The sequence below is a fragment of the Colossoma macropomum genome, unplaced genomic scaffold (genome assembly GCF_904425465.1).
Source record: "Colossoma macropomum unplaced genomic scaffold, Colossoma_macropomum, whole genome shotgun sequence".
NCBI lineage: Eukaryota > Metazoa > Chordata > Actinopteri > Characiformes > Serrasalmidae > Colossoma > Colossoma macropomum.
Window position 1 is genome coordinate 19,082,678 of NW_023494787.1, and position 25,109 is coordinate 19,107,786.

Here is a 25,109-nt window from a genome sequence, read left to right on the forward strand (position 1 = left end):
TTTTTGGAAAGATGTTTTATTTTTATTTCAGCCTACTCTACCAACTTCTGCAAACAACTGTAAACTAATATTGAGGAGTTTCACTGAGTTGCATTGAGCTGAGATGAGTTGAGCTGAGTTAAGTAAATACAGCAAAGTGATTCAGTATATTATGTGCATTTCAATAGTGCAAATTAAAAGTAGCCAGTGCAGCAGTCACTCAAAGTATCACTTAAATTTCTCTGTGGGCTGACGGAAAAAATGTTCCTGAAGAGGCTCCTTTTGGTAATTCAGAGTCTGTATCGCCTGCCAGAACTGAGGAGCTGAAATCTGAGGTGTGCTGTGGAAGAGGGGTCATGGGCGATTTCTGTTCTCTTTTCTTGGTGCGCTTGCTGTAAAAACCTAAAAATATGCTGGAGAACCACAATTAGAAACACGAATGACTGCTAAATGGGAAGTTCCACCGATTTTCCAAAATTTCTGCATAATTTAATTGGTAATAAAACAAAGTCACTGTATTGGTTTGATGTGAATTGCTCTGTTCCAGGATTATTCACAGTGGTGCTGATAGGAACTAGAATTCTGAAGTATTTAATGAGTCTAAAAGCTCCCTCACAAAAAAGTTATTAAACAAAATGGTTACGAATATGATACCTGATACTTGAGACATTTTTTACGATAGTTTTGAGGTGTAATTTGAAATGTGATTTATACGTAATGTAATTGTTAAAATTAATTAATTGCGAGGAGATACATGCATGGTGTTATGAAGCAAAATACTCCCACAAGAGAACAATTTCCCCCCAGATTTACCACTATTTTACCATGATCAACCTTATATATAAAAACCCAGAAGACGTGTAGGTTCACTAGTTGAAGAGTAAATAAAATGGCAACCCCTGGTTCCTATCACCACCACTGTAAAGATATCAGAGTTGATAAGCCTCTCCAGAAGCAACACTTCACATCAAAACACACTGAATGACTTGTTTACATCTGAACAATTGATTTATACTGAAAAGTATCATAATTTCTTTTTAAAATGTACGATGAGACTTGTGTATGCTTACTTTGATGATTTATTTGCTAATTTTATGTATTCTGTGAGTAAATCTTTTTTATGCTGTGGCTTTTTGTTTTGCCTGTGTGTGGACCATTAACTTGTCCTGGTACAATGAAGATTATAGTAATTTGGCTGGGTTTGGCACATTTACCTCATAAAACGATGATGGTTTGTGGGTATTGTCCATGTGGAACAAACAAAGTAAAGTACAGGAATGGCACTCATGGGAGATCACATCTGATGATTTTTGAGGGTTTACTCAAGAGTAGTAGAGTGAAAGGGTCAATGTTGCTGTACCAGACAGTGCAAGACGATGTCAGAATGCTTACAGAACAGAACTGTATGAGCTGCTGCAGAGACATTTGTAGCTAAAGGTTGCCATTTGCATCACTGCATGGTGTTGAAAAACTGCTTGGCATTCGATAATGACATCACCTCTTGAGGAGAGCATTTAATTGGTCATCACACTCCTGTAGGAGGGCCAAGCACTTTTGTAGCACACAGCTGATGCAGCACAATTCACAGACTCAATTACCCTATATAACTGATCAAAAGCAACCGTGACCACTAAAAGCAGATTTTTCTTCAGCAACACCACAATATACTCTTAACAATAGAGGCTTCTATGAAACCTTTTCATTGATATAGAACCTATTCATTACATGGAGGTTCTTTAAACTTTAAAAATGTTCTTTACACAGAACCATCAACTGAAACGTTCTTTACAGAACCAAAAGCGATTTTTGAATGGCATCGTTCCAAAGAGATTTTTTGCCACCTTTATTTTTAAGATCATATGACAGGAAGGCTGGTGTGGGAACAGTAAAAGAGGGAAGAAGCAGGGGTAAAGAGGCAGAAAGGTGACAAGGAAAAAAGTCCATCACAGTGAACTAGTTCAGAGAAGGAGGACAGAACCATCTTGACCCATCTAGCAAGTTTCCAAGAACTGGCCACATATCACATTTCACATTCCTTTGACTCAGCCAAAGAAGAGACGAGGACTGAGGACGAGTTGACAGTCACTGTGAGAAGCTTACCCATCAGAAAGCAGTGAGTGAGACATCTGAGATATTTCACATGCCATGTTCCAACTTCCATGAGGCACATTCTGTGGCAGCCAAAGCTGTACGACAGATCAAATTACACTGTGCTTCCATAAACACTTGCTTTGTAAGAATTTTATTTTTTTAAGCTTTTATTTTTAACACCTACTATTCGTTGTAAGCACTTTGAGTAGCTACCTGCATTAAATGTGCTTTATAACTAGAGGCATTATTATTATTATTATTATTATTATTATTATTATTAGGGACACTCTGACCAAAAATAAAAATGTAACCAATGTCTTTGTTGTAAATATGCTTCCTTGTATTCTACAGCCACATTACCACAGTAGTCTCTAAACCAAGATCGTCTGGTTTTCACATTATCTCATTGTATACCAGGCTAAGAAAACTTCCTTCCAAATACAATAAAAATACAAAATTACAGTGCACAGTTTCTATTTGCTTGCTTTTGATATAATGGGAAAAAAATTAAAAGAAAATATTAAATGTGCCATAACTTTTGCACAGTTCACATGTTATTTTTTATTTTTTCCAATATATATTAAATTTAGTACATAAACAGTAATTGTGAAACTGTGTTCTCTGGTTTCACTTAGAAAATCAACCAAACATGTAAAATAACCAGAAGCACCCAAACCTTTGTGTCTCGAAAGTGGAAGGAACTTTTGGAAAACTACAACTGCTTTGATGACAGCCTTTGTTTTTTCTGTTTGTTTGTTTTTTGGTGGGTAATGAAGAAGGATGAAAGATACTGTTACTGTTAGGAAGCCAAATATCATGTCTGTATTAAATTGTCTTTACATCAATGGCCAGTCTAGCGGTCAGGATTTCTTTACTGCCATGAAGGGGGATTTCCATTGGATGTATGACATATCTGGGGATGGATGCTGGGTATTGTAGTAAAAGAACATTGATGGACACACAAAAAAACACAAAATAAATACAAAATTGAAAATTCTGTCAAACTGATAAGACTGAGGGATAGAATATTAAATGACATGACAAATAACGTATTAACTGCTTGTTTCAGATCGTAATGCCAGCCTAGTCCTGGACTATACAGCATTCTGAATGCAGATTCCCCACTGAATGGCAAGTGTAGCCAGGTCTAGGCTTAATCCCTGTGCAGGAAACCAGCACATAGTGTTCTATGGGTTAGTTATCTGGATGTAAGTTAAACTACACAGCCAATAAAGATTCTTCACACAAAAAGCTTTTTTGTCTAGGAACTGAGAGGGACTTGCATAAAAAGCCACAAAATTAAAACAAACAAACAAATGAACAAACAAATAAATACATAAGAATATCATCATAAAATCATCTTAAATCAAAAATATATTGTAATACATTGCTTACACTTCTTACATTTTGATTGTTGCATTATTATTATTGCAAGGTTTATATATATATATATATATATATATATATATATATATATATATATATATATTTAATTCCTTTAATTCCTCCTATTCATATTCTTTTGGCATTTGATTTTACATTGTTTACTGTTATATATTTTATAAAGCTGCCTTGGGGTTCTTTACAAGTACAAATGGCGCTGTAAAAATAAAGTTGAGTTGTCCTGAGCTGAGCTGAGAGTTGAAATGACTGAGGATAAGAGTGATAAATCCTGCACATTCTGGTCTGCTTCAAAAGTGTTCTGCCCTACTACAGAGAGCACATCACAGCTCTGTCCTACAATATATATTTAGTCAAACATAAATGTAGCATGGGTGTTGGCTGCTGCAAACCGATGCCACGACCTGGTTACGTGCCCTTCACTTATCAGGGATCAGTGTTATAATAGCTCAGATCACTGGCTGCATCTACACCCAACAATATCCTACACGCTTAAAAATGATGGCTCTTCAAGGGTTCTTTAGTAAAGAAAATGGGTCTACATAGAACCATGAACACAAAGAACCCTTTGCATGATGCTATATAGAATCTTTTTGAAAAGGATTCTATATAGCACCAAAAAGTGTTCTTCTATAACAAGCCTGACATTGTAACAATATAAAAACCCTTTTTGGTGCTATACAGAACCCTTTTCAAAAGAGTTCTATACAGAACCATCTACAGCACATTCTCCATCAATCTGAAGAACGCTTTCATGATGCAAAGAACCCTTAAATCATGCAAAGGGTTCTTTGAGTGTTCATGGTTCTATGTAGAACCATTTTCTTTACTAAAGAACCCTTGGAGAACCATAATTTTTAAGTGTATTATATGCTAAGAAAGTCTATAACTGTCTTTAATTTGTCCTGAAGTCATAGTTGGGTCAGTGCAATCCGCATATAAGAGGTCTCTGCAAATGATCACGATGATTTTATGGAAAGGTCCCACAGGCAGTGTGGTACTCTATTGATCCTATGTAAAAGAAGAAGTTATTGATAGCAAACTGTCATATTGGCCTTGCAAAAAAAGAGAAAATCTTCTCACTGGTTTGCTTGTATTTTAAGATTTTCAGAGCAGCGTGTGAATGTACGTGGGTGTATGAGTGAGTGTGTATGTGTGTGAACAGATATTTTGAGTCTATCCAATTGAGTTGTCTAGCTCTGTCTCTGCCCCAGTATCCAGCCTCATCCATTTAATCTCAACAATGCCTAATCACAGTCTCTCGCAAGCCAGACTTCTGCCTATTGTCAGAGAGTCTGGTGCATTCTGTCCCTAAATGTGGCTAAAAACAGCATACTTTGGTAAGAAAGAGCCGCTTGACTGACATGCAAAATCACCAAACACAGACTTGAGTTTTTGCATGATGTGTTCACTCAGGCAATTTTCAAAACTGTGACATGGATCGACAAACGCCACAAGTGAAAACTACTAAATGCTTTTTAGATGCATTTCTAAGAACTTCACAGGATTTTTTTCAACCCAGCGACTATTTTGTTGAGAGAAGCTCATGGGACGCAGAGCAGGTAGCTACTTGCAAAAATGTGTTTCCCATTGGGCTGAACAAGCAACAGATATCAGATGCTCCAGCTATGTGTGGGCAGAGCATCTGAGGCTGAAACTAGCCTAAGCATGACACCATGAAACATTAGGTGTGTCACGATCAGCATGTTTATATTCATTTTTTTCTATATGGGGGGTCGCAAGACAATACACAATGTAATTAAAATACAGCTAGATTTCATGCTATAAAATGTAAGTTCTATTTAACACAATCCATGATATTCTGAAAATTTTAACCATGAACATAGCTTTTAGAATTTTCTGTTTGTCCTTAAATTGTGCCATAGTTACACACTGGAGCCTGAGGAAAATTTGAATGTCTATTTTGGATGGATGATTAACCAAGCTGTTTGAAATGGTGAGCAGAGTTTTGTAAGCAGTTCGGTTTCACAGTTGAGTACAATAATGACAGGCAAAGAGCAGAAGACTGAACGATGACAGCATGCCAACATTGAGGAAGTACTGCTGCTAATACCTCAACTATGCTAACTCATCCGTGAAGACATCACCCAAATGTCTCAGTTACTGGAGCGAGGAGAAAAAGTGAGTCGCAGCAGCTACTGCCCAGAGGATTCAAGCAGCTGGCAAGTGCTGATTCTGAATGGGCAAAGGAATTAACACCAACAGGGATGTTTAAATGTTCGTATAGCTGCTCGGTTGTGGAGAGACCTGGATTCTGCAGTTTGCTGGGAGTGACTGAGTCATGTTAGAAACTCCACTCTCACTCATCTCCGCCCAAAAAAGCCATACTGACACAACATCTGACTGCAAATGAACACAAGATCTGACTGTAAATGAACTTCTAAAATTTGAGATGTAGCCTTATCGCCCACCTGTTTGTTTACTTTTATTATTATGAGACATAATTAGTAATAATAAACATAATTACCAAACACACAGAAGTGCAGCATGTATATCTTGCACTTTTGTTTATATTATTTTTGTTTTCTTGTGCTAGTTGTCACTTGCACAAGCACTGTTGTCTTCTCAGGGAAAAAAAAATCATATGGAGACACTAAAAAATAAATAAATAAATAAATGTGAATATTTCTTTCCTAATTCTGAATCGAAAATGTATCGTATTGAGTTGCAAAAATGGCAATACATATTGTATCGTGAAATTTGTGTGTCACTTCTTGCCTATTAAACATAATGAAAAGAATACTCATGTTAGGCCAGAAATTTGCTTCTTTTTTGTTGTCACCTGAGTGGTTGGATAGCACAGTGGATAACAGTATCACCCTGGGATGTAAAAGATTCCCCATTCAGGCACTGCTATATCCTAAGCTATAAGAGTCCATGAGCAAGCCCTCTAATGTTAAATTTACCTATTAAGTGACTTTGGATAAAAGTGTCTTATGAATAAATTAATGTAGATGAGGGGCACTTTCACACTTAGAATCAGCACTCAGCTGCTACTTATAAACAGCATGCATGAGAGGAGCCTTGCAGTTCTGGACGGAGGTCAACATTAAAAATTCATGCACTACAGCATTCAAGTACATCAAAGTAAGGGTTTACTTGAAACAGCACCCTTTAGTAGTTTATAGTTTGATTATTCAATATAACAACCAGTTCTGATTTAAAATCTGTCTGTAGACAAGGCATTTCCCTATAACAAGCTTTAATGCTTTCGTACAACGTCAGTTGTGTGACTCATAATCTGTGCTGCTTCTTGGCCAGAGCTGAACAACTGCGTTGGTGGCACAGAGTGCAAGCAGCACATCTGATTTTGACAGGCAGGGGGGCTCTTGTGATTTGCTGTTTTTAACTGTTCTGCCTTCTGACAAAAGAGTCTGAAGAAGCCTGTACTGTAGGCTACATTAGTGGTGCTTCTGCATTATCGAAACACTTTTGAGCTGCATGTTCGCCTCTCAGGAGTCTCCACCATCTGCCTGCCTAACAATGGAGAACATATGCTGTCGCCTCAGTCCATCAGACAGTAAATGACTTGGCTGCTCATTCAGCAATTACATAATTGACAAATGACCTACGACCTCTAAATCAAATGAATCGTATACCATAGATAAGAAGTCACGGATTTGACTGAGAAATGTTGAGAAATAATGTTCATGTACATATTTGTAATACTCATTGTGGCTGTGTTTAGCACTTTTGCATTATATTGTTGCTATTTGCATTCTATATTGTTAATTTACCAGTTTACCAAAGACAAATTCGCTCATGCGATAAAGCGGTTTAAATTCTGGTCAATACAGAACACTGAGCAAAAAAGTTGTGCTATAGAGTGAATTTTCCTTACTTCACTGGACTTAATTCTACACTACTGAGAAAGCAATGAGCCGTACACCCCCTGCATGGAAAGGAATATAAATATGTAACATGTAAATTGCAAACTGTGCACATCAGATTGGCACAGTTTAGAATATGATATTTTAAATGTAATACAAAACATTTCACATGCAAAACAATGAAAACTGAAATAATAGTTTTTGCTTTTGGATATATAATGACACTGTTGCTTTTCCACCAAAACAATACCTGAGCAACCTGCAGTCTCTCTCTTCCAGCAGCTGTTGGATCCCCTCTTTGGATTAGCTGCTTTTTGAATTGCAAATAAGAGTATTTTGCCTTTTCCCTCTCCTCCTTTCAAACACGTTGATTCATTTCGCAGGCCAAGCTAATTAGAAAGAAAAAAAAAAACACAGAGCTCCTGAGTTTATATCACAGTAGTCATGGCAGAACAGCCTGTCATTGGATCATACCATTGTAGCACACAAAAGGGGGAGGGGGTTCAAAATGCGCTGAAATATGTAAACATTACAACATTATTTTTTTCCTTAGTAAATCATCAGGCGTCTTTGTGTATAGTTGTGTCTTTCTTGAAATATCGCAGTGTTTTTTGGTAAAAAAAAATGTTCTCTACACTACTGCTGTCAAACTTGGACCACGCTGGCTGCTGCATGTCACTTGCCTCCTCAAGTTGAAGCGAGTGAGTCTGCAGTCGCCACCAGAGCTGAAAACTCTTCACGAGGCAAAGCCACTGCCAGGTAATTTAACCGCTTAAACGAGCGAGTTTATGAATATGCAGATATGATATGAGTGTACGATTTGTTCTTGCTGTCTCATTTTTCGTCACCTTATTTAGACTACAGAGCTTCTTGTTTGAAATGAGTATAGCAGACTGGATGTTTTAGGCTATTAAACATGAAGTAGGCTATAACCGTATAGACTGACCATAATGAAACAGCAGACTAAAAGATTACCACAAGGTCGGCCCACTTGGCTTTGAATGAAGAAAGTCTGGTCGTTTTTGACTTTAATTACTGAAATATGTTATATGAGTCATTACACAGGGCATAACAAGTTAAGTTGCAGTTAAATGTTGTTCCATTACGGGTATGAATCTGTTGAGCCACGACCCACGTTGTCATAAAGTTTGGCAGCAGTTATCAGACAAATCTTGTCCTAAACTCATCCGTTTAAATCTTGCATGGGCAGTTATAATAAAGGTTATTGTTATTCAAGGCAGCATTTTGAGGATGCAGTAGTGTGTAGGCTAAAGGTACTGATGGACAGAAGAACAGTGATTCAGTTCACACTGAGTGCCTTTACTCACTGATATTAACTGTAACAAGCTGTACTGCGGCGCTTGTGAGAGGAACATGACTGGATGTGTGCTTCACTGAGCCGCTGTGCATTTATCCGGTAGGTGTGCTTATCTTCTCACGCAAAGCTGGCCTGATCTGGTGCAACCAAGTGTTTACTCCAGGCGTGCACTCAAGAAGTTGGAAGTAATTCAGTCAGTGTCCAGCTGTAGTTGGACTGCAGTTACGAACGTGTTCATAAGAATATAATATTTTTTGTTCTTCGTTTCCACATAGTCATTCCTTTATCACCATCTCGTATCTTTTGGCTCTTTCTTATGCTGGTGTAAATTGGGATAAAGGATACATGTGTATGTGTGAGGAGAGTGGAGTTCTGCTTTGTGGCTGCCAGAGGTGGGTAGAAGTAAAAGTAGCTACTATAAAACTACTTGAGTAGGAGTGAAACAGTATCTGGCCAAAACCTTCTCAAACACAGAGCTCCCTGTAGAACTGCAGTGGAACCTGTCCAACATCATTTAGCATAGGAACTGGAGCATAGGAAGTTTGTAAGATGCTCTTGCTCTCTTTTTTGGGATCCTGATGTAAAATAAAATGTAGAGGTTAAGTGCTGAACCAACACAACAGAATGAAATTAAACCCCCAAAAAATGGAATTAGAAACTGAACGTCAGAGACTGAAAAAGAACTGAAAAAAAAGTAGATTTGTATCACAAATATAAGTACGTAGAACTGACTAAATGTTGCTACCACACAGGGCTGGGCGGTTAATGAAATTTTTATTTTAAATTAAGATTTGGCTTCCAACGATTATGAAAACAAGTTAATTGAGATAAAATGATTGTGCCTTATTCCGTTTGACAATGATGCTCTCATTTTGTGTTGTTATAAATCCAGCACACCCCCACTTTTCTTTACAGCAGTGCTTTTGCCTTAAAAGCCCCAACTCATCTCATTTATTTTGGACCAATTTATTTTTATTTAGTATTTTTATGTATATTTAGTAGTTTTTAGTAGGTTGAAGAAGTGCGATCTTATTTTTTTTTATCTATTTTTAATTGTTTTTATATTATTTATTTGAAAGCATATATTTTTATATATCATATATTATTTATTTTATTTATTCTGCCCTGTGATGGACTGGCAACCTGTTCGGGGTGTATCCTGCCTTCTGCCCAATGACTGCTGGGATAGGCTCCAGCACACCCTGCAACCCAGAAGGATAAGTGATTTAGAAAATGTGTGTGTATTTTAAGGAAATCCTGTTAAGACATTTTTTTTTAAAGTTCAATAAATGCATTATGTTTCCAAAGTCAGTGATTATGATTTTTGCCATAATCAAGCAGTCATACTACCACCTGGCAGGGGCATGTTAGACCAACGAAGAGCAGAAATAGACTTGAAGTGGACCTGGCACTTGGTTGGTATAGAGTAGTGTAGTGGGAAACTACTCACATTGTCCTGGGGTTAAATTCCTCACCTGGGCAAAATACTATGTTATACCAATGAGAGTCTGTGTTCAAGACTCTTAACACTACTACTGCCTGCCTCAGTAATATGATTAAATTAGAAAGGCAAATTTTAATGTAAACCATCAAGGTTATATCAGACAGAACACCCTGTTATACAGAGAGTCCCTGGGTACGACTCCTAACACTACATTTGCCTGCTTCTGTAACATGATTAAATTGTACGTTGTAATTTTAAATGTACATTTTTGGGGTGATAAACCCTGCAGTAAACAAAATGTGTGGTGATGTGGTAAACAAAAATGTGCAAAACTTGACACATTTGCTGTATGTAAAAATGTCCTCCAAATGTCACAGGATCCTTTGAATTATGGGGTCATTAGGAAGTCAACATATGAATATTGCAAGCTAACACTGCTGCACTGCTAACCCCACAAAAACTAGCAAGTTTTGTCAAATATGCTAAGTTGCTTTGACAGTAGTAGCCCACACTTTAAATAGCTAGTATTTGTACATAATAGTGTTAAAGTTTAATGTAGACTTACTCTTATGTGATGTCATTTCGTTGCATAGGAGTGTTAGCATGTATGTCCCATTATTCACAAATAGACAGCTAAACAACCTCATAAATCAGAGAATCCATTGACACTGAAAATGTACACAGGACAAAACATATCAGCTTTGCAATATTTTAGTTTACTGTGAGGTGTGACGGCAATGCTTTTCTGAAAGATTTCCATTTCATTTTTCCCATAGAAAAAAACAGCTTCTATCCGGAGTTCCTAATATAGATGTGACGCAGGCTGCAAAATCATGCATGTCTTCAGAGGTCTGTGCTTTACCACAGCTAAAGATAAAAAGGCTGGTGGCATTAAAAAAGAGTTAAAGCTGTAGTGCAGTAGCAGGGATGTGCACTATATAATAATACAAGAGATATTGTGACCTGTGAAGGACTGGAGTCCCTCTCTGTGTTGCTTAGGGACTCCTATCTGCTATAATTTGAGGGTGAGGCACGACTCTGACTCCTCTTCCATTCGAGAAGTGTAATCTCTCTCTCTCTCTCTCTCTGGGTGATTCAGCTTCACAGCTAATTCTCACTGTGTAAATCACCCCATAGAGAAACTGCAGCTAACACTAGTCGCAGCATCTTCCGGAAAAAGCAATACCCCCTTTGTGGATACTGTCAAGGCTTGTGTGTAGGATGTTTTTTGTGCATACCTGACAAAGTTCTGTTTAACCCCTTAAATTCACAGCCTTGTTATATCTTATGGCTTATTACTGAGTAACTATATAGATATACAGTGGGTTATTCATAAGTTGTAGGAGAGAGGAATAGAAGCTAGACACATTGTTGGCTTATGGCCATTTAAGGGGATAAACTTTTATCAATAAGAGATGAAACAAGGTTAATGATCCCTTGTGGAGGTTATGCATCTTGTGCTGCACTACCGGGCAAGGCTGTTAGTGTAGAACTGACTGATATCATTTTGCACTCACTGGAAGTATCTCCGGGGTGTGTGCATACAGAAGCATAATGTGCTTTTCCAAGTTGAAAATTATTGCATTAAACTTTAGTGATACTGAACCATTGGATGCAGCGTAACATTTCTGGAAATGGCTCTATTAAGATATGAGTTATGTGTCTTTTCAGTTGCTCATTAGGATTTTTCCTTTGTTGATGTGGCAGCTACTTCAGTCGTGAAGCTTGGTTATCATTATAGCTGTCTTTGTGCCCCCACAAATTTTAGAGTAGTTCTGTGCTGTGTGGGAAGTAGTCATTTCAAATGGCGCAATGAAGGATTGATTGTGGGGGTGGAGACTTTGGATGTGAAGCCAAGGTGCAACGATAAGCCAAAAAACAGAATCAAAAATATACCTTCCACAAAAAAGCAAATTATTTCAGGATGCAAAACTGTTAAATCAACATACTGTGATTTGCACTCGCAGTGAGCCTTCAGGATACTCTCTTGTAGTTTGGCATAGGGCAGCCAAAGTACAGCACGTTCAGTTGTGCCTTCTTCAACGTGCTATAGACGTAGACATAACTTCTGGGCTGTATTTTGACTCTCTGTGTTAAAGAAGTGAATCTGAATGGGAAAATTCTCCTGAGTACTGATTGCGAGTGTGAACCACAGTACACTTAAAGAAATTGAGTTGAATGCTACATACGTTTCATAAATGTAAGAATAGTAATGGATGATTTGGCAGAAAATTTGAGAATCTTTGTTAGTTGTGTTTTATCAAGACATCGCGGCTAAGTTAAGACTCTGATGGACAGTGCATTATTGCTGTGATTGCACCTTAACTTCATGATGGTTGTCTGAGCCATCTGCTTCAATGTGAGTGTCTATGTGAGTGATCAGACATGTCCTTGCTGTAACACGACACGTGTCCCAGGCCTGGGTGACTGAAGTTTACACTGTCGGGGATGAGCCCCTCTATATTTAGCACAGTGCAGTGTGAGCCTAGCCAGAGCAGTCACTTTCTGCTGGAACACTCACCAAGACACACAGAGTTCACACAAACTCTATAGTAGCGCAGACCTCACCGCTGGTAAGTTTTTCAAACAGCAAGTTTTGGTTCTCTCTGTACTATTTTAGTTCAGATAAGCTGTGTGTTCAGGGAAGCGTTGTGGTGATAATGCATGGGAAACACCTAGCTTACTGGGTCAGTGTTATTCATCTACTGCTGCTGCTCTTTCCCACTCTCTTGATGATGGATTATGGCGTGAAATGAGATGTTATTGTTTCTATTTTGGGTTGTTATAAATTTTACCAGTGTCTGACTGTGAGATTTGGATGGATTATGACATGACATTTAAATGCAACTTTATCTCTTTTGGGTTGTTATAAATTTTACCAGTGTCTGACTGTGAGGTTTGGATTTCTTGTGTTTATTGATATCTCTTTATTTGTTTACTGTCTTTTTAGGACTTTTATGAATACCGGTAAGCAGCAGAAGCCAGTGCTCACAGGCCAACGGTTTAAGACCAGGAAAAGGGGTGAGTTTACTTTCTTCTTTAGCAGAGAGTTTATCCACTAAGAATTTAACAGTACACAGATTTCTTAATATGATATATATTGTAAATTTTGTTACACAGTTTATTACATTTTAACAACAGAAGTAAATAAGAAATGTCACAGTTTGATACAGGTAATGTCAACATTCATTTGGCTTTGAGTGGGCTGAACGATTTGGGCAAAATATCTAACTGTGATTTTTGTTGCCAATATTGTGGTTGTGATTTAAATTGTGATTTGTTTTAAATTAATTGAGGTCCAGACCAGCATATCCACTTTTTCTGTCCTAAGACTTGAACACTGAATGGCTGCCACTTTGCTGTGGTTGTGATATCACAGCACACAGGTGTTTGGTTGCTTTTGATTGGTCGAACTCATCTACAAGCAGTTCACAAGCTCTTTGTTATTAGGTTAAATTTCCACGCTTAATATGATCATGTAGATTATAATAAATATTGCAGCTCTTGCAATTTAAAAATAGCACTCTATTAAATTACAATTCCGACATAAAAATGATTAACATTTCAGCACTATTGATCGAAGTTCAGTTGCCAAAACAAAGCCAAAGTTTTTTGTACTTTTGCAGTTGTCTCTTTTAGGAATATCATTTACATGAACAGTAAAAACCATACCATTATGTCTGATGTCTCAAATATTATTCATAGCATAAAAAACTAATGGTATTGTTTTGTAACCCACCTTATTGAAAAAAAATGATATTATGTTTATTGTAACACCCCCACTGTCCACCCTGTAAAACAATACTAAGACTTGTTTTCCATCAATGTATTTCAGACATTTTTCAACAAATTGACTTTTGTTCAAGTTCATCTGGGAGCTTATCCACACAGGCGCACGCACGCGCACACAAACCCCTCAGGCATGCACCAACACACATGTGCTGCAGTCTCTCACTCACCATCGCAATGGCAAAGGTGCCTGTGGCAGCTCTCTACTTTCCATTAATAGCCTGCTTGTGTCCAGCAGTGTACACTGACTCTTACACAACTCTAGGCCCTGTGCAGGTCCCCTGCCACCTCACTATCACTGCCTTTCGCCTTCCCCGCATGCAGAGCAGCCACAGCAGCAGCACAGAAACTGCCCACACTGGTTCAGAGACGTGACGCTCAGGGTATTCCATATGATTTAAATACATTAGTGCTACCAAAGATCAAGTGGAGTGAAGGAAATGGGTTCACTCAGAACGGTTTTGCTTGCAAAATGTTTTTCAGTGGCCTGTGACTGCCAAATGTGAGGGTGTTTTTCATAACAGGACATTTGCGTCACACTTCAAGGGTTTACTCTGTAGGTGTGATTGACAGTTCAAATGAGGGGTGTCACAGCAAGATGGTTAGTGTGCTTTTTTTTTTGTTTTGGTGTGACATTTTTGTGAAAACATGTACAGCAATCCTCCATCAGCTGCGGAGTATCACTGAAAAGTGTGCTCCTCACACAAGAATGCACACCAAGCAAAGTTACTTTACAAATGAACATTACAAATCTGTACCTATTTCCTAACCCAGTCTATATTGCACTATCCCAGGTCCCGATTTGGGGAACACTACTCTGTACTATCACAATTCTGACTCTTAATCATGTTTGCTGTATGATTTAAAGATAGGTTTAAAGGTAGCATTTTTTAGAACACTGTGGGTTTGATACTGGGGTCAGATATCATTTGAATTGTACTGGACCCGTATGGATGTATGCAAAATTTTGGGTGCACCTGGTCAAAGTACTTGCTTTGCTGCTTTTCTTAGTGAAAATAAGTTAATACATCATCTACCGAGAACAGTTACTGTTTATTTGCTGAATTGGAAAAAATGTGGCCAGTGCAAAAGTTATAGGAATTTCAGCAAATAAATAGAACTTGTGCATTAATATTTGCAGGAAAAATGCAATATTTTCAATTAGAAGGTCAACTAAACATGTAATCTAACAGGAGATGTTCAAACTTTTGCATAGAACTGTAAGTCCTTGTTGTGTCCCATTGTAAAGTGTTAAGTGTTGTCATTTCTAGTGTAAACCTTGTGCAGACAATTGAATTGGCTTTGACTTTGATGTCAGTATTATTTTAATGCTTTTCTGCAGATGAAAAGGAGAAGTTTGAGCCCACAGTTTTCCGAGACACAATTATTCAGGGCCTCAACGAAGCGGGGGGTGATCTTGATGCTGTAGCCAAATTTCTGGATGTCACCGGGTCGAGACTGGACTACCGTCGCTATGCTGACACCCTGTTTGACATCCTTATTGCTGGGAGTATGCTTGGTAAGAAGGAGTGTCATTCAGAACCTTGATGGCCATTTCTCCTCAGATCTGTATGTTAAGATATTTCCTTTCCTTCATTAGAGATGGAGAAACTCTTTGATTTGCCATTTGCTACTGTTATCATGTCTGAAAAGAAAGCCTTGGGTGCACTGTTAAATTCTTCTGAAAGATGTGCTCTGTCCTAGCAAAATGTGTGGGTTAATAGGTCTCATCCTGAGGTGTCTTTGGTAGTGAGTGCAGTCTTTGCAGTGCTTTAATCTTGCTGAGTTTAGTAACATTCAAGGAAGGATATAAGTGTTTGGGCACCTCTGGTCAAATGACTTGTTCTGTTGATTTTAATACACCATTACTGTTTGTTTGCTGATTTTAACATATATGGGGAAAAAGCATGTTATATTTTATGTTTTTTGTTCCCAATATGTTAAACTCTGCAAATAAATAAAAGCTGTGCACAAAAATGTGTAGAAAATTGACATATTTAAATTTGTTTCCTGTAGAGAATGTGTTCACTTATTTTTAACTAGAAATAAGAAAAATAGATCAATGTAAAATTTGCAGAACATGGATGTTGAAACTTTTGCATAGAACTGTATATATGGGTTGTAGTGTACATGACTGTGTGCAGCACTTGTTCATAGATTCAATTCAGCTTCTCACATGGTTCACTCTTGTGCCTTTAAACTATACTACATTTACATTTATGGCATTTGGCAGACGCTCTTATCCAGAGCGACTTACAATTTGATCATTTTATACAGATAGGTGAAGGTAGTGTTAGGAGTCTTGCCCAGGGACTCTTATTAGTATAGGGTGCTGACCAGGTGGGGGATTGAACCCCCAGTCTATAGCATAGAAGGCAGAGGTGAAGACCCACTACACCATACCACCCGTGTAAATTGCTTTAGGCAAAAGTATCACCTACATGGCATAATATGAATAGAAACCTTGTTAATGTGCCTGTGTTTCTAGAGGTGGACAGATTATTGCATGACTGACCTCTAATGACCTATACTCATTAGATGCTAGATTATCCTTATCCATTAGATGAACGCTGTCACTGTTGTTGTTGAGCTGATCTGCCATAGACATATTACACGCATGCGTGCACTCACTGTACACTCCTCTTTAATCTCTCTGGAGTCTCTGAATTCACATTCAGGCACTGCCCAGGCAGTCTCTGTCAACCCAATTGCAGCTAAACGGTTTACTGTGGGTCTATATAAAGCCTCTGGAGCTCCTCACTAATCAGAGGCAGCACATGAGACACAGAGAGAGCAGCTTAGCCAAGTCACCAATCAGCAATCACAACACTACCTAAAGTACCAGGGTGAACAGGATGTCTGATGGAAGTATAAATTTTCTTATTCTTTAAAAGTACAATCTTTATCTTAATATACCCTTACGAAAACACAGTATAATTACACACTGCGCAGCGATCCTGGAAAATGGTATTTGTGGACGAGACAATCCACTCAAGCCACATCTTTCTTCACCTGAAGCATTTCTCAATCAAATGTTTAACTTTTGTCTGAATGTGGATTGGGTGGTTCTCCAGTTTAATGATATACTGTGGTATAAAATTAAATTATAATCATATTTAATAATAATTTTGATAACCAGGTACAATTACTGTATGTATATCGTCTACCACAAATGTCAGGACAATGCGTTTTTACATAGTTATGATCTGAATAGTAAACAGTAGCAGTGCTGGTGATAATTTAAAGGGCCCATATTCTGCATTTTTCTTGTATTTTATTTTTTCCCTTGAGGTCCACTTGTTTGGTTTCGTGTGCCAACAATGGTCGTAATTATTTTGTCCATATTATAACCATTTTTCATCCTCTCTTTATGCCCGGCTGGTTTTTAGGATAGGTGTAAATTAGCTCTGTTCTGATTGGCTGCCTTGTTTTGTGCCTCATTCAAAATTCAGTCCAGGCTAAAACACCCCTTGTAAATGCAGTGTGAATGGGCAGGGCTAAACTGCTGTAGGCTGAATAGGTGCCTGTACAAACATAAATATGATGCTTTGTGCAACATCACAAAAACAGTGAGTTCAACACAGGCTGTTTTGCAGCTTAGTTTCTATATATGGACCGTGTGGACTGAGCAGTAAATGCTATGTTTTAAAATATGCTTATATACCATGTCAGTCTCTTTTGTTTCAGGACAGGGAGGGGGTTTCCATCATATGGATCCTTAAATATCTATTTAAATTGTTTATTTTTTTATCATATAAAGAAAAATGAGAATTTTACTAATACATCTGTTAACAGGATTTTAATGTTCAGTGCTTTTTAAACATTTTCAGTATATTTTTATATTAGCTGTCATAACCATGATCATTTTAGTTCCTAATATCATAGACATTTTAATACCAGGTAATGTTGTATAATCATGTTACAAGGTAACAATTGTCCACCAGGCACTGACAAGCTATTGAACCATGAGCAACTACAAATGCTTAACCTCCCTTATGGACCAAGCATGTGAAACAGTAGCATGATTTACTGCAAACCTGAAGTACACATGCTTCCATACATTCTGCTTTGCCATGTTTAACAGTCTTGTTAAACAGTCAGTTGCTATAAGTGCAAAAAGAAGGACTCTGTGGAACAGTGGACCATGAAACAAAGGCACTATTCTAACCCTAACTCTGGTTTAAGGAAAGCCATTAGAAGGGCTACTACAGCTCTTCCAAAGCCTATGTTGCAGTTCTATATACTTTTGTTGACAATGATCCAGTTTTACTTGGTTGTAGAGCACATTTGAAAGTCTGAAGAATATGTTGGCGCATCCTGTCTCAAGCTGTAGCACCTGCAGAGAGCTCTTTGTATGTATTATGATGTTCAGACAATAAATTCAGTGCTATGGCATTTCCTATCAGAGTGTGTCTAGGTCAATAGAGGGTTTTACAGCAATGTAGTGCAGATTTTGCAAATATGCTGCAAGAAGTTGCAAATATTAATAGAAACAATGAGGTAGATTGAAAGATGAAATAAGTTGCAAACTACTGAGCTACAAAAGTGGATCAGTGTATTTGTCCAGTTGACCTTTAAAATATTAATCTGATGGAGATGCAATGAAGATTTTAATGGTTCGCTTCAGTGCTGAATTATTTTCTATTCATAGTGAAAACCATTACTTCATCAACATCTGTTGGATAATGACAAATATATATAAATAAGGGTGGTAGAAAACACAAATGCATTTACGAAAACAACAGTTCTAATACCTTTAGAGAGCAGTGGTGATTAATGTTTAATTGACTTTGGACTGTTTCTCTTGTCAGTTGTGAGCTACTAAACAGCCCATTTTAATACTGTTTTACTAAACAGCCCATTTTAATACTGTTTAGTACCATTTTAAGCCCTCGTCCAACTTAGGTATCATTCTTTACTAGTTAGAGTAAAATGTATTAGACGAGCCCTCAGAGGAGAGAGTAAACACAAATCAACTGTAGCAGCAGAACATGCCCAGAAATTATTGTGATCTGATGCAATTCCCTTATAAGCCCCCCCCCACCCCAAAAAAAAATGGGGAACAAAGCTGTTTATAAGCCACAGCAATAAAATACTTTAAAATATTTAATATGTCAAAAACAAAACATTTGATTTGCTGGGCCTTAGGATGCACACTACTCGATGTCTTACACATGACGGCTGATACAACCTCATCACTTTACTCAGCTAGTTTGCTAGTTAACATGCTAAAGGCCACACAGCTAACAGCAAAAATTAAGAACAGTCACAACACTCTCACATTGCTCGGACAAAGCAGTTATTCACAAATTTTATGTATGTTTTGCTTAAACTTCTCAAAAAAAATGTTTTGCATTGCAATGATTTGCATGGCTTACTGATTAGCTTGCTGAGAGCGAGGGTGTTCCTCTTCTGCCTTGACTGACCACTTGTGTACTGCACGTCTGACACACATCCAAGTAGTGAGTTCAGAGTGGGTGAGGGTATGTTTAAAAGAAGTCTTGAAACAGGGCCTTTGTATTGACAGCTAGGAAGCAAGATAAACTGTCAGTTTGGCCACTTAAGCTAGTACTTGCATAGTTGACAACAATACAATGAACAAAAAAGGACAAGTAAACTGTTAAATGCAATTATTTATGACAATTCATAGACAGTTAAAATTTCATGATCGTGGCCTACTTTAACCCCTCTTTTTCTGTCCCAGCTCCCGGGGGAACACGCATCGATGACGGGGACAAGACCAAGGTGACAGAGCACTGTGTGTTCACTGCAGAGGAAAATCAAACTGCTCTTCGCAGCTATGCTCAGGTAAAGATCTCCCTCCCACCGCTACCACCTTATCTTGATGCTGAATGGAATTAGATCTGCTTATCCTCAAAATCCCTTTGGTAGAGCCAGAATGCCAACTATGCTGTCATTTTAAATAAGCTCCAGGGTGATGTTTCAACACCATGTACTCTTTGTATATGTATGACTCCAGGTTTGCAGAGTGCTGGTACATCTGCCAATCATAGAGCTGTAACACTTTGACAGTTAAAGTCAGAAGGATGTGTTCCTTTATGAGATATGTTTTCACTTGTAATAACTGGTGATGATCATTTATCTGCAGGTTTTCAATAAACTTATCAGGAGATACAAATATCTGGAGAAGGCTTTTGAGGAGGAAATCAAAAAGGTACTTGCTTCATTTGCACGATGCGATGTGCTACTAAGCTTGTGTTTGTAGCAGATGGAGTTGTATTGTGAAAAAAAAACTGTTCTGTCTGCATCTTTCATTACTCACGATACACCAGCTTAAGTACTGCATCGGCGACAGAACCAGACACATTCTTCATGATGACTCACTCTGTTGTCTGTGTACTCGTCATTTTAATTATATTGGTTTTGCCCTCTATAATGAGAAGCTGTATTTCTGAAATTGGCCACATCTGAAGTAAAATTTAATTTTGCCCACAACTGTCTTGCTAATGAGCATATTATACAGAGACAGACAACAGATCAGTAGACAAGAACAGCCAGGCTTACGTGCTAGCCCTAGTATTTATACTGTTTGTGTATGTGTCTCTCCATCTCTCTCTCTCTCTCTCTCTCTCTCTCTTTATTTTTATATGTATATATATTAGGTTTAAACTGTAGATGAATTGGATCTGTGGGCCTCAGTTTGTGGGGTGTGTGAAAAAGTTAACCCCCACGATTCAGACTCAGACAGTGGTGTACAATATAGATGCGTGGCAATTCCAACATGTAAGCTTTGCTTTTCAGAATAAGGTGTTTCATGATCAAACCACATAATTGTGGACTGTTGATGTGCAAGTGAGCAGGTAGTTGTTATCTTCATGACACTGGTTGCTGTATGATTAAGAAGTGAACTTTTTGAGGGTAGAAATTTCTGTTTCTGCCTTTGATAGTAAAAGATGGTTTGAAGGGCCCAAACCACTTACTTGTGTACTTCATATCCTGCTTACCAGGTGCATTTTCTTATGCATTCTGTATAATTTGTCTCGCACAGTTGCTCCTTTTCCTGAAGGCCTTCAGTGAGTCTGAGCAGACCAAGCTGGCCATGCTGACGGGCATCCTGTTGGCAAACAGTACACTGCCACCTCAAATCCTTACCAGCCTCTTCAGTGATAATATAGTAAAGGAAGGTTTGTAGAACACAGATGGTTTACATTCATTCTTGAAGTCTTGTATTTGAGACTATGCAAATTAGTGTTTTGCTTTCCACTTAAAATCTGTAAAATCAGATTAAACATCAGACTGCTTCCTCTAATGATCCTATGCTGACTCCCAAGACTTGAAAGATGGTCATGGGCTGCTTTCCTACAGTCTAAGAAAGTGGTTGTCAAACTTGCCCTCGGCACCCCAGAGAGGGCCACATTTTTGCTCTGTCTCTATGTGTTGGGTATTAGGATTGAGCTAAAATGTGGACCATCTGGAGTGCCCTGAGGACCAATTTAAGACCTACTGATCTTAGAAACTATCACTGGCATTGTTAGCTAGTTACACATCTAAAGTTGCTAGATAAACATCGACATTTTTACTTATTTTCAGTTACTATCAATATTACTTTTATTATATGTTTGGTGTTCATGCAGTTTGACTAGCAAGAAAGTTTTTTTTCAAAGCTACACTATGCAAGTTTTGCAGATTTGGAGACCTCTCTGTTGGAAACGTGTAATTGTATGCAATGTCAGTTGTGCTTGGGACCTAAACATCGAGGCAGATCTTTTTGTTGAGCCTGTGCATGTGGCATATGACAAATTGAAAAAACCTCTGCAAAATCTGGGAGTACAGGGTGATTCATAGCAGCACATAGACACTGTATTTTATAGTTTCTTTTCTTCTGACTCAGTAATGCTTGTTCTTTCAATTTTTACAGAAAACCTTACATAGTGCAGCTTTAAAAATTCAAAATTTCACATTGCATAACGGAATGGAGTTCCCTGTAAGGTTTGCCTCAGTACCCCCTTAAACATTTGGCTAGACTGAGCAAACTATCTGAGCAAACCATTGTCTTCCATACTTGGGACTGAATTGACATTCAAGGCATCTCACAGCTGCTGTATGCTCAGTTTTACTTGCTTAGTGTAGTGAAGATATCTGCGTATGTCTGCATGTGTTGGTCTAATATGTTTCAGTGCATTTTCTCACTCATATTTATTCTTATCTTATTATGCAGGCATTGCTGCCTCGTTTGCGGTAAAGCTGTTCAAAGCATGGATGGCTGAGAAAGATGCCAATGCAGTGACCTCAGCCCTGAGAAAGGCCAGCCTGGATAAGAAACTCCTGGTATGCTGTGTACATATGTGAGATTGCCTTCTGTTTCTGTGGAGGATGCATGATATATGATATTGGAAATGTGTGGAATTTGTGAGACTATGAGCAGAATGTGGTGATGTTTCCATGGAAACCTTCATCACCTGCCTGTCATGCTTTAGCACCTATAAACATTCATGACCTTGAGGCATGTTCTACTGGAAGATTTTCTGTCTAGAAATTAACTGTTTTGTTAAAAGTCTCTTATTTTCTGATTGTTAACTTCTAAATGTTAAATCCTCTCAGAGTTTGATAGTAAAAAAATATTATACATTTGTTTGCATCATCACTTCTGGTTATTATTATTACGAAAATCCAATTTTATTCCTAAACCTCATGAGATATTTCTGTTTTAAAACAAGCTAGATGTCCCATGGATTTCTGCTTCTAATGAATCCTGTATTGTAATCTGCTTAGGAACTTTTCCCTGCCAACAAGCAGAATGTGGAGCACTTTTCTAAGTACTTTAATGAGGCTGGCCTGAAAGAGCTGTCAGACTTCCTGCGTGTGCAGCAATCTTTGGGCACCCGTAAGGAGCTGCAGAAAGAACTTCAAGAGCGTCTGTCTCAGGAGTGTCCCATCAGAGAAGTGAACATTGCTCCATATTCATTCACTTGTTAATGAAATGTTGACATCTCATTCCTTGATTATATCTGATTTTAACATGTGTTCAGTCACCAGTCACAAAGATGGATTTCAGATTTCATTTATGTTGGATTGCATAATTGGTGTCTGTCTTTATGCAGTACTGTCATACATTTCAAGGAAATGAAAGGAAAGAAAAGCAAGGCACCTTCTATCAGTCACACACAAGCATTAACCAGGTATCAACACTGTTTATCAGATTGTGGTGTATGTGAAGGACGAGATGAAGAAGAATGATCTGCAGGAGCAGGCTGTGATTGGCTTACTCTGGGCCTGCCTTATGAATGCTGTGGAGTGGAATAAGAAGGAGGAGCTGGTCACTGAGCAGGCCCTCAAACACCTAAAGGTATTGCCACAGTCTTGATGAACTTTTTATTATTAATATTAATTGTGGCCTCAGACCCAAAATGCCATTTCAACATAAACAGCACTAGTACCTTCTGTAATTAAATGGTCATATTTGATACTGTTATATTCTATATGTATTCTAAGTATTTTCAATGATCGTGATTTCCTCATACAGTTAGCCACTGTCTGATGGTTGCTGTCTTCTCTGTAGCACTACGCTCCTCTGCTGGCCATGTTTAGTACTCAGGGCCAATCGGAACTGATCTTGCTCATGAAGATTCAGGAGTACTGCTATGACAACATCCACTTCATGAAATCATTCTCCAAGATAGTGGTGCTGTTTTACAAAGGTACATATTAGGGTCTACCACTGTGATTGCAAACAGAGTTTTAATGTTATGCAATGTAAGTGAAAAACTCATATTGTGTGAAACAACATCAGTAAAGTTGTAACACTGTTGACTGTAACACTACTGGCAAAATGGCTAAAATCTGAGCTTTTTTATAGTTCACTGACACTTTAGTTTCAAAGTCACACTGTGTGTAGAAGATGCCAAATATTGCATTCATTTTCTTTCAATTATATAAGTAACACCACTGACGGTATCATTTTGTGACACAAGAAGCTGACAGGATTTTAGCCAAATACATCAGAATTATAAAAAGAGATTTTACTAACTGTGGACTTCTCAGGGTTTATCTGTCTTTGAGAAATATGTACAAGAAGTAATTCTTGACTTTCCTTTTTTGTTTGCTTGTTTTTTGTTTTTTAATGACATTTTAGATTAACAAAAATCTTAAATAACATTTATATTCTTCAAAAATATACCAGATGACAATGATTTTAATGCATTTTTCAAGTTAACTTAAAAATCATGAGGTAAATTTGTTGTTTTACATCTGTTATTATTATGATGTTTTTTGGCTAATTTAGGAATAGAAAAAGGAGTACACAGACATCAACTTTCTGTGGTTTCTTATTTTGAGCTTATTTTCATGGCTTTAAACTTATGGGACAACATTTGTCACTCCAGTGATAGAATAACCCATTAACACTGGTACTTCTCAATTACAATAAAATTCAAGATCTTTAGTAGTGACAGTATTCATAATATGTAGTTATAATAGTATTGATTAGTGTTAAATAGTATTATTTAGTGTATTAATAGTGTATTACATTACCTTCTTTCTTTTCTGTTTTTAAGCCGATGTCCTTAGTGAGGAAGCCATTTTGAAATGGTATAAAGATGCTCATGCTGCCAAAGGGAAAAGTGTCTTTCTGGAGCAGATGAAGAAGTTTGTGGAGTGGCTTCAGAATGCGGAGGAAGGTATGGGATTTTACAGAGGTCTGGGAGTTTTACAAAGCTGAAATATTACAGTGACAAACATTATCTAGAAGTGGGATAGAAAAAACCCACTCCATGGTCTGCATTGCTTGATTGCACATACACCATTTTCTAGTAGTTAAACGGTCAGTCACTGTGGCATTTTCTCCGGCAGAGTCTGAGTCCGAGAAGGAGGAGGATTAGCAGTCGGAGACCTGAAGATCTGCTGTCTGCAGTCTATTCTTTGTGGCCAGCCTGTTAGTGCACTGTAGTCTCCATGTCATTGCGTATTGCCTAGTGAGAGGAGTTATAAGACACTCAAGCACAACCCAGGGAAAAGCCATGGACCTCTGGGCTCTACGTCAAGAGTACAGGAGACATCACATAGACAGCCTTTTAATAACACACAACACACAGACACACACTCTTTACCAATGCTGTTCAGGTACTGTGTGAAATACATCAGCTTCTGCAGTAGATTTTCATTTTATCAAATTCACGTGTGTATGTATGCTATTGCTTTTTATTAATAAAAGTGTTTTTATATGTACTCTCATTTAAGTATCTGTCTCTTCATTAACATTATATAAAAATGTCTAACT

The 25,109-nt window shown here is 37.8% G+C and overlaps 1 protein-coding gene across 1 annotated transcript; it reads left to right on the forward strand.

Moving 5' to 3' along the window:
* Positions 1-12,556: 12,556 nt before the first annotated feature.
* Positions 12,557-25,063, forward strand: bzw2 (basic leucine zipper and W2 domains 2). Its single transcript, XM_036566347.1, has 12 exons — positions 12,557-12,657; positions 13,035-13,105; positions 15,216-15,392; positions 19,578-19,681; positions 19,983-20,048; positions 20,883-21,018; positions 22,053-22,162; positions 22,607-22,777; positions 23,034-23,180; positions 23,394-23,532; positions 24,388-24,510; positions 24,683-25,063. The coding sequence occupies exons 2-12, from the start codon at positions 13,042-13,044 to the stop codon at positions 24,709-24,711; spliced, it is 1,266 nt and encodes a 421-aa protein (XP_036422240.1). The 5' UTR covers positions 12,557-12,657; positions 13,035-13,041; the 3' UTR covers positions 24,712-25,063.
* The last annotated feature ends 46 nt before the right edge of the window (positions 25,064-25,109 follow it).

What these genes read in the sequence shown, in the direction of transcription:
- bzw2 (XM_036566347.1), top strand. Translation starts at nt 13,042, where the DNA reads ATGAATACCGGTAAGCAGCAGAAGCCAGTGCTCACAGGCCAACGGTTT. An exon ending in TGATAATATAGTAAAGGAAG is followed by an intron (nt 21,019 to 22,052) that starts GTTTGTAGAACA and finishes CTTATTATGCAG; the next exon opens with GCATTGCTGCCTCGTTTGCG. An exon ending in GCTTCAGAATGCGGAGGAAG is followed by an intron (nt 24,511 to 24,682) that starts GTATGGGATTTT and finishes TTTCTCCGGCAG; the next exon opens with AGTCTGAGTCCGAGAAGGAG.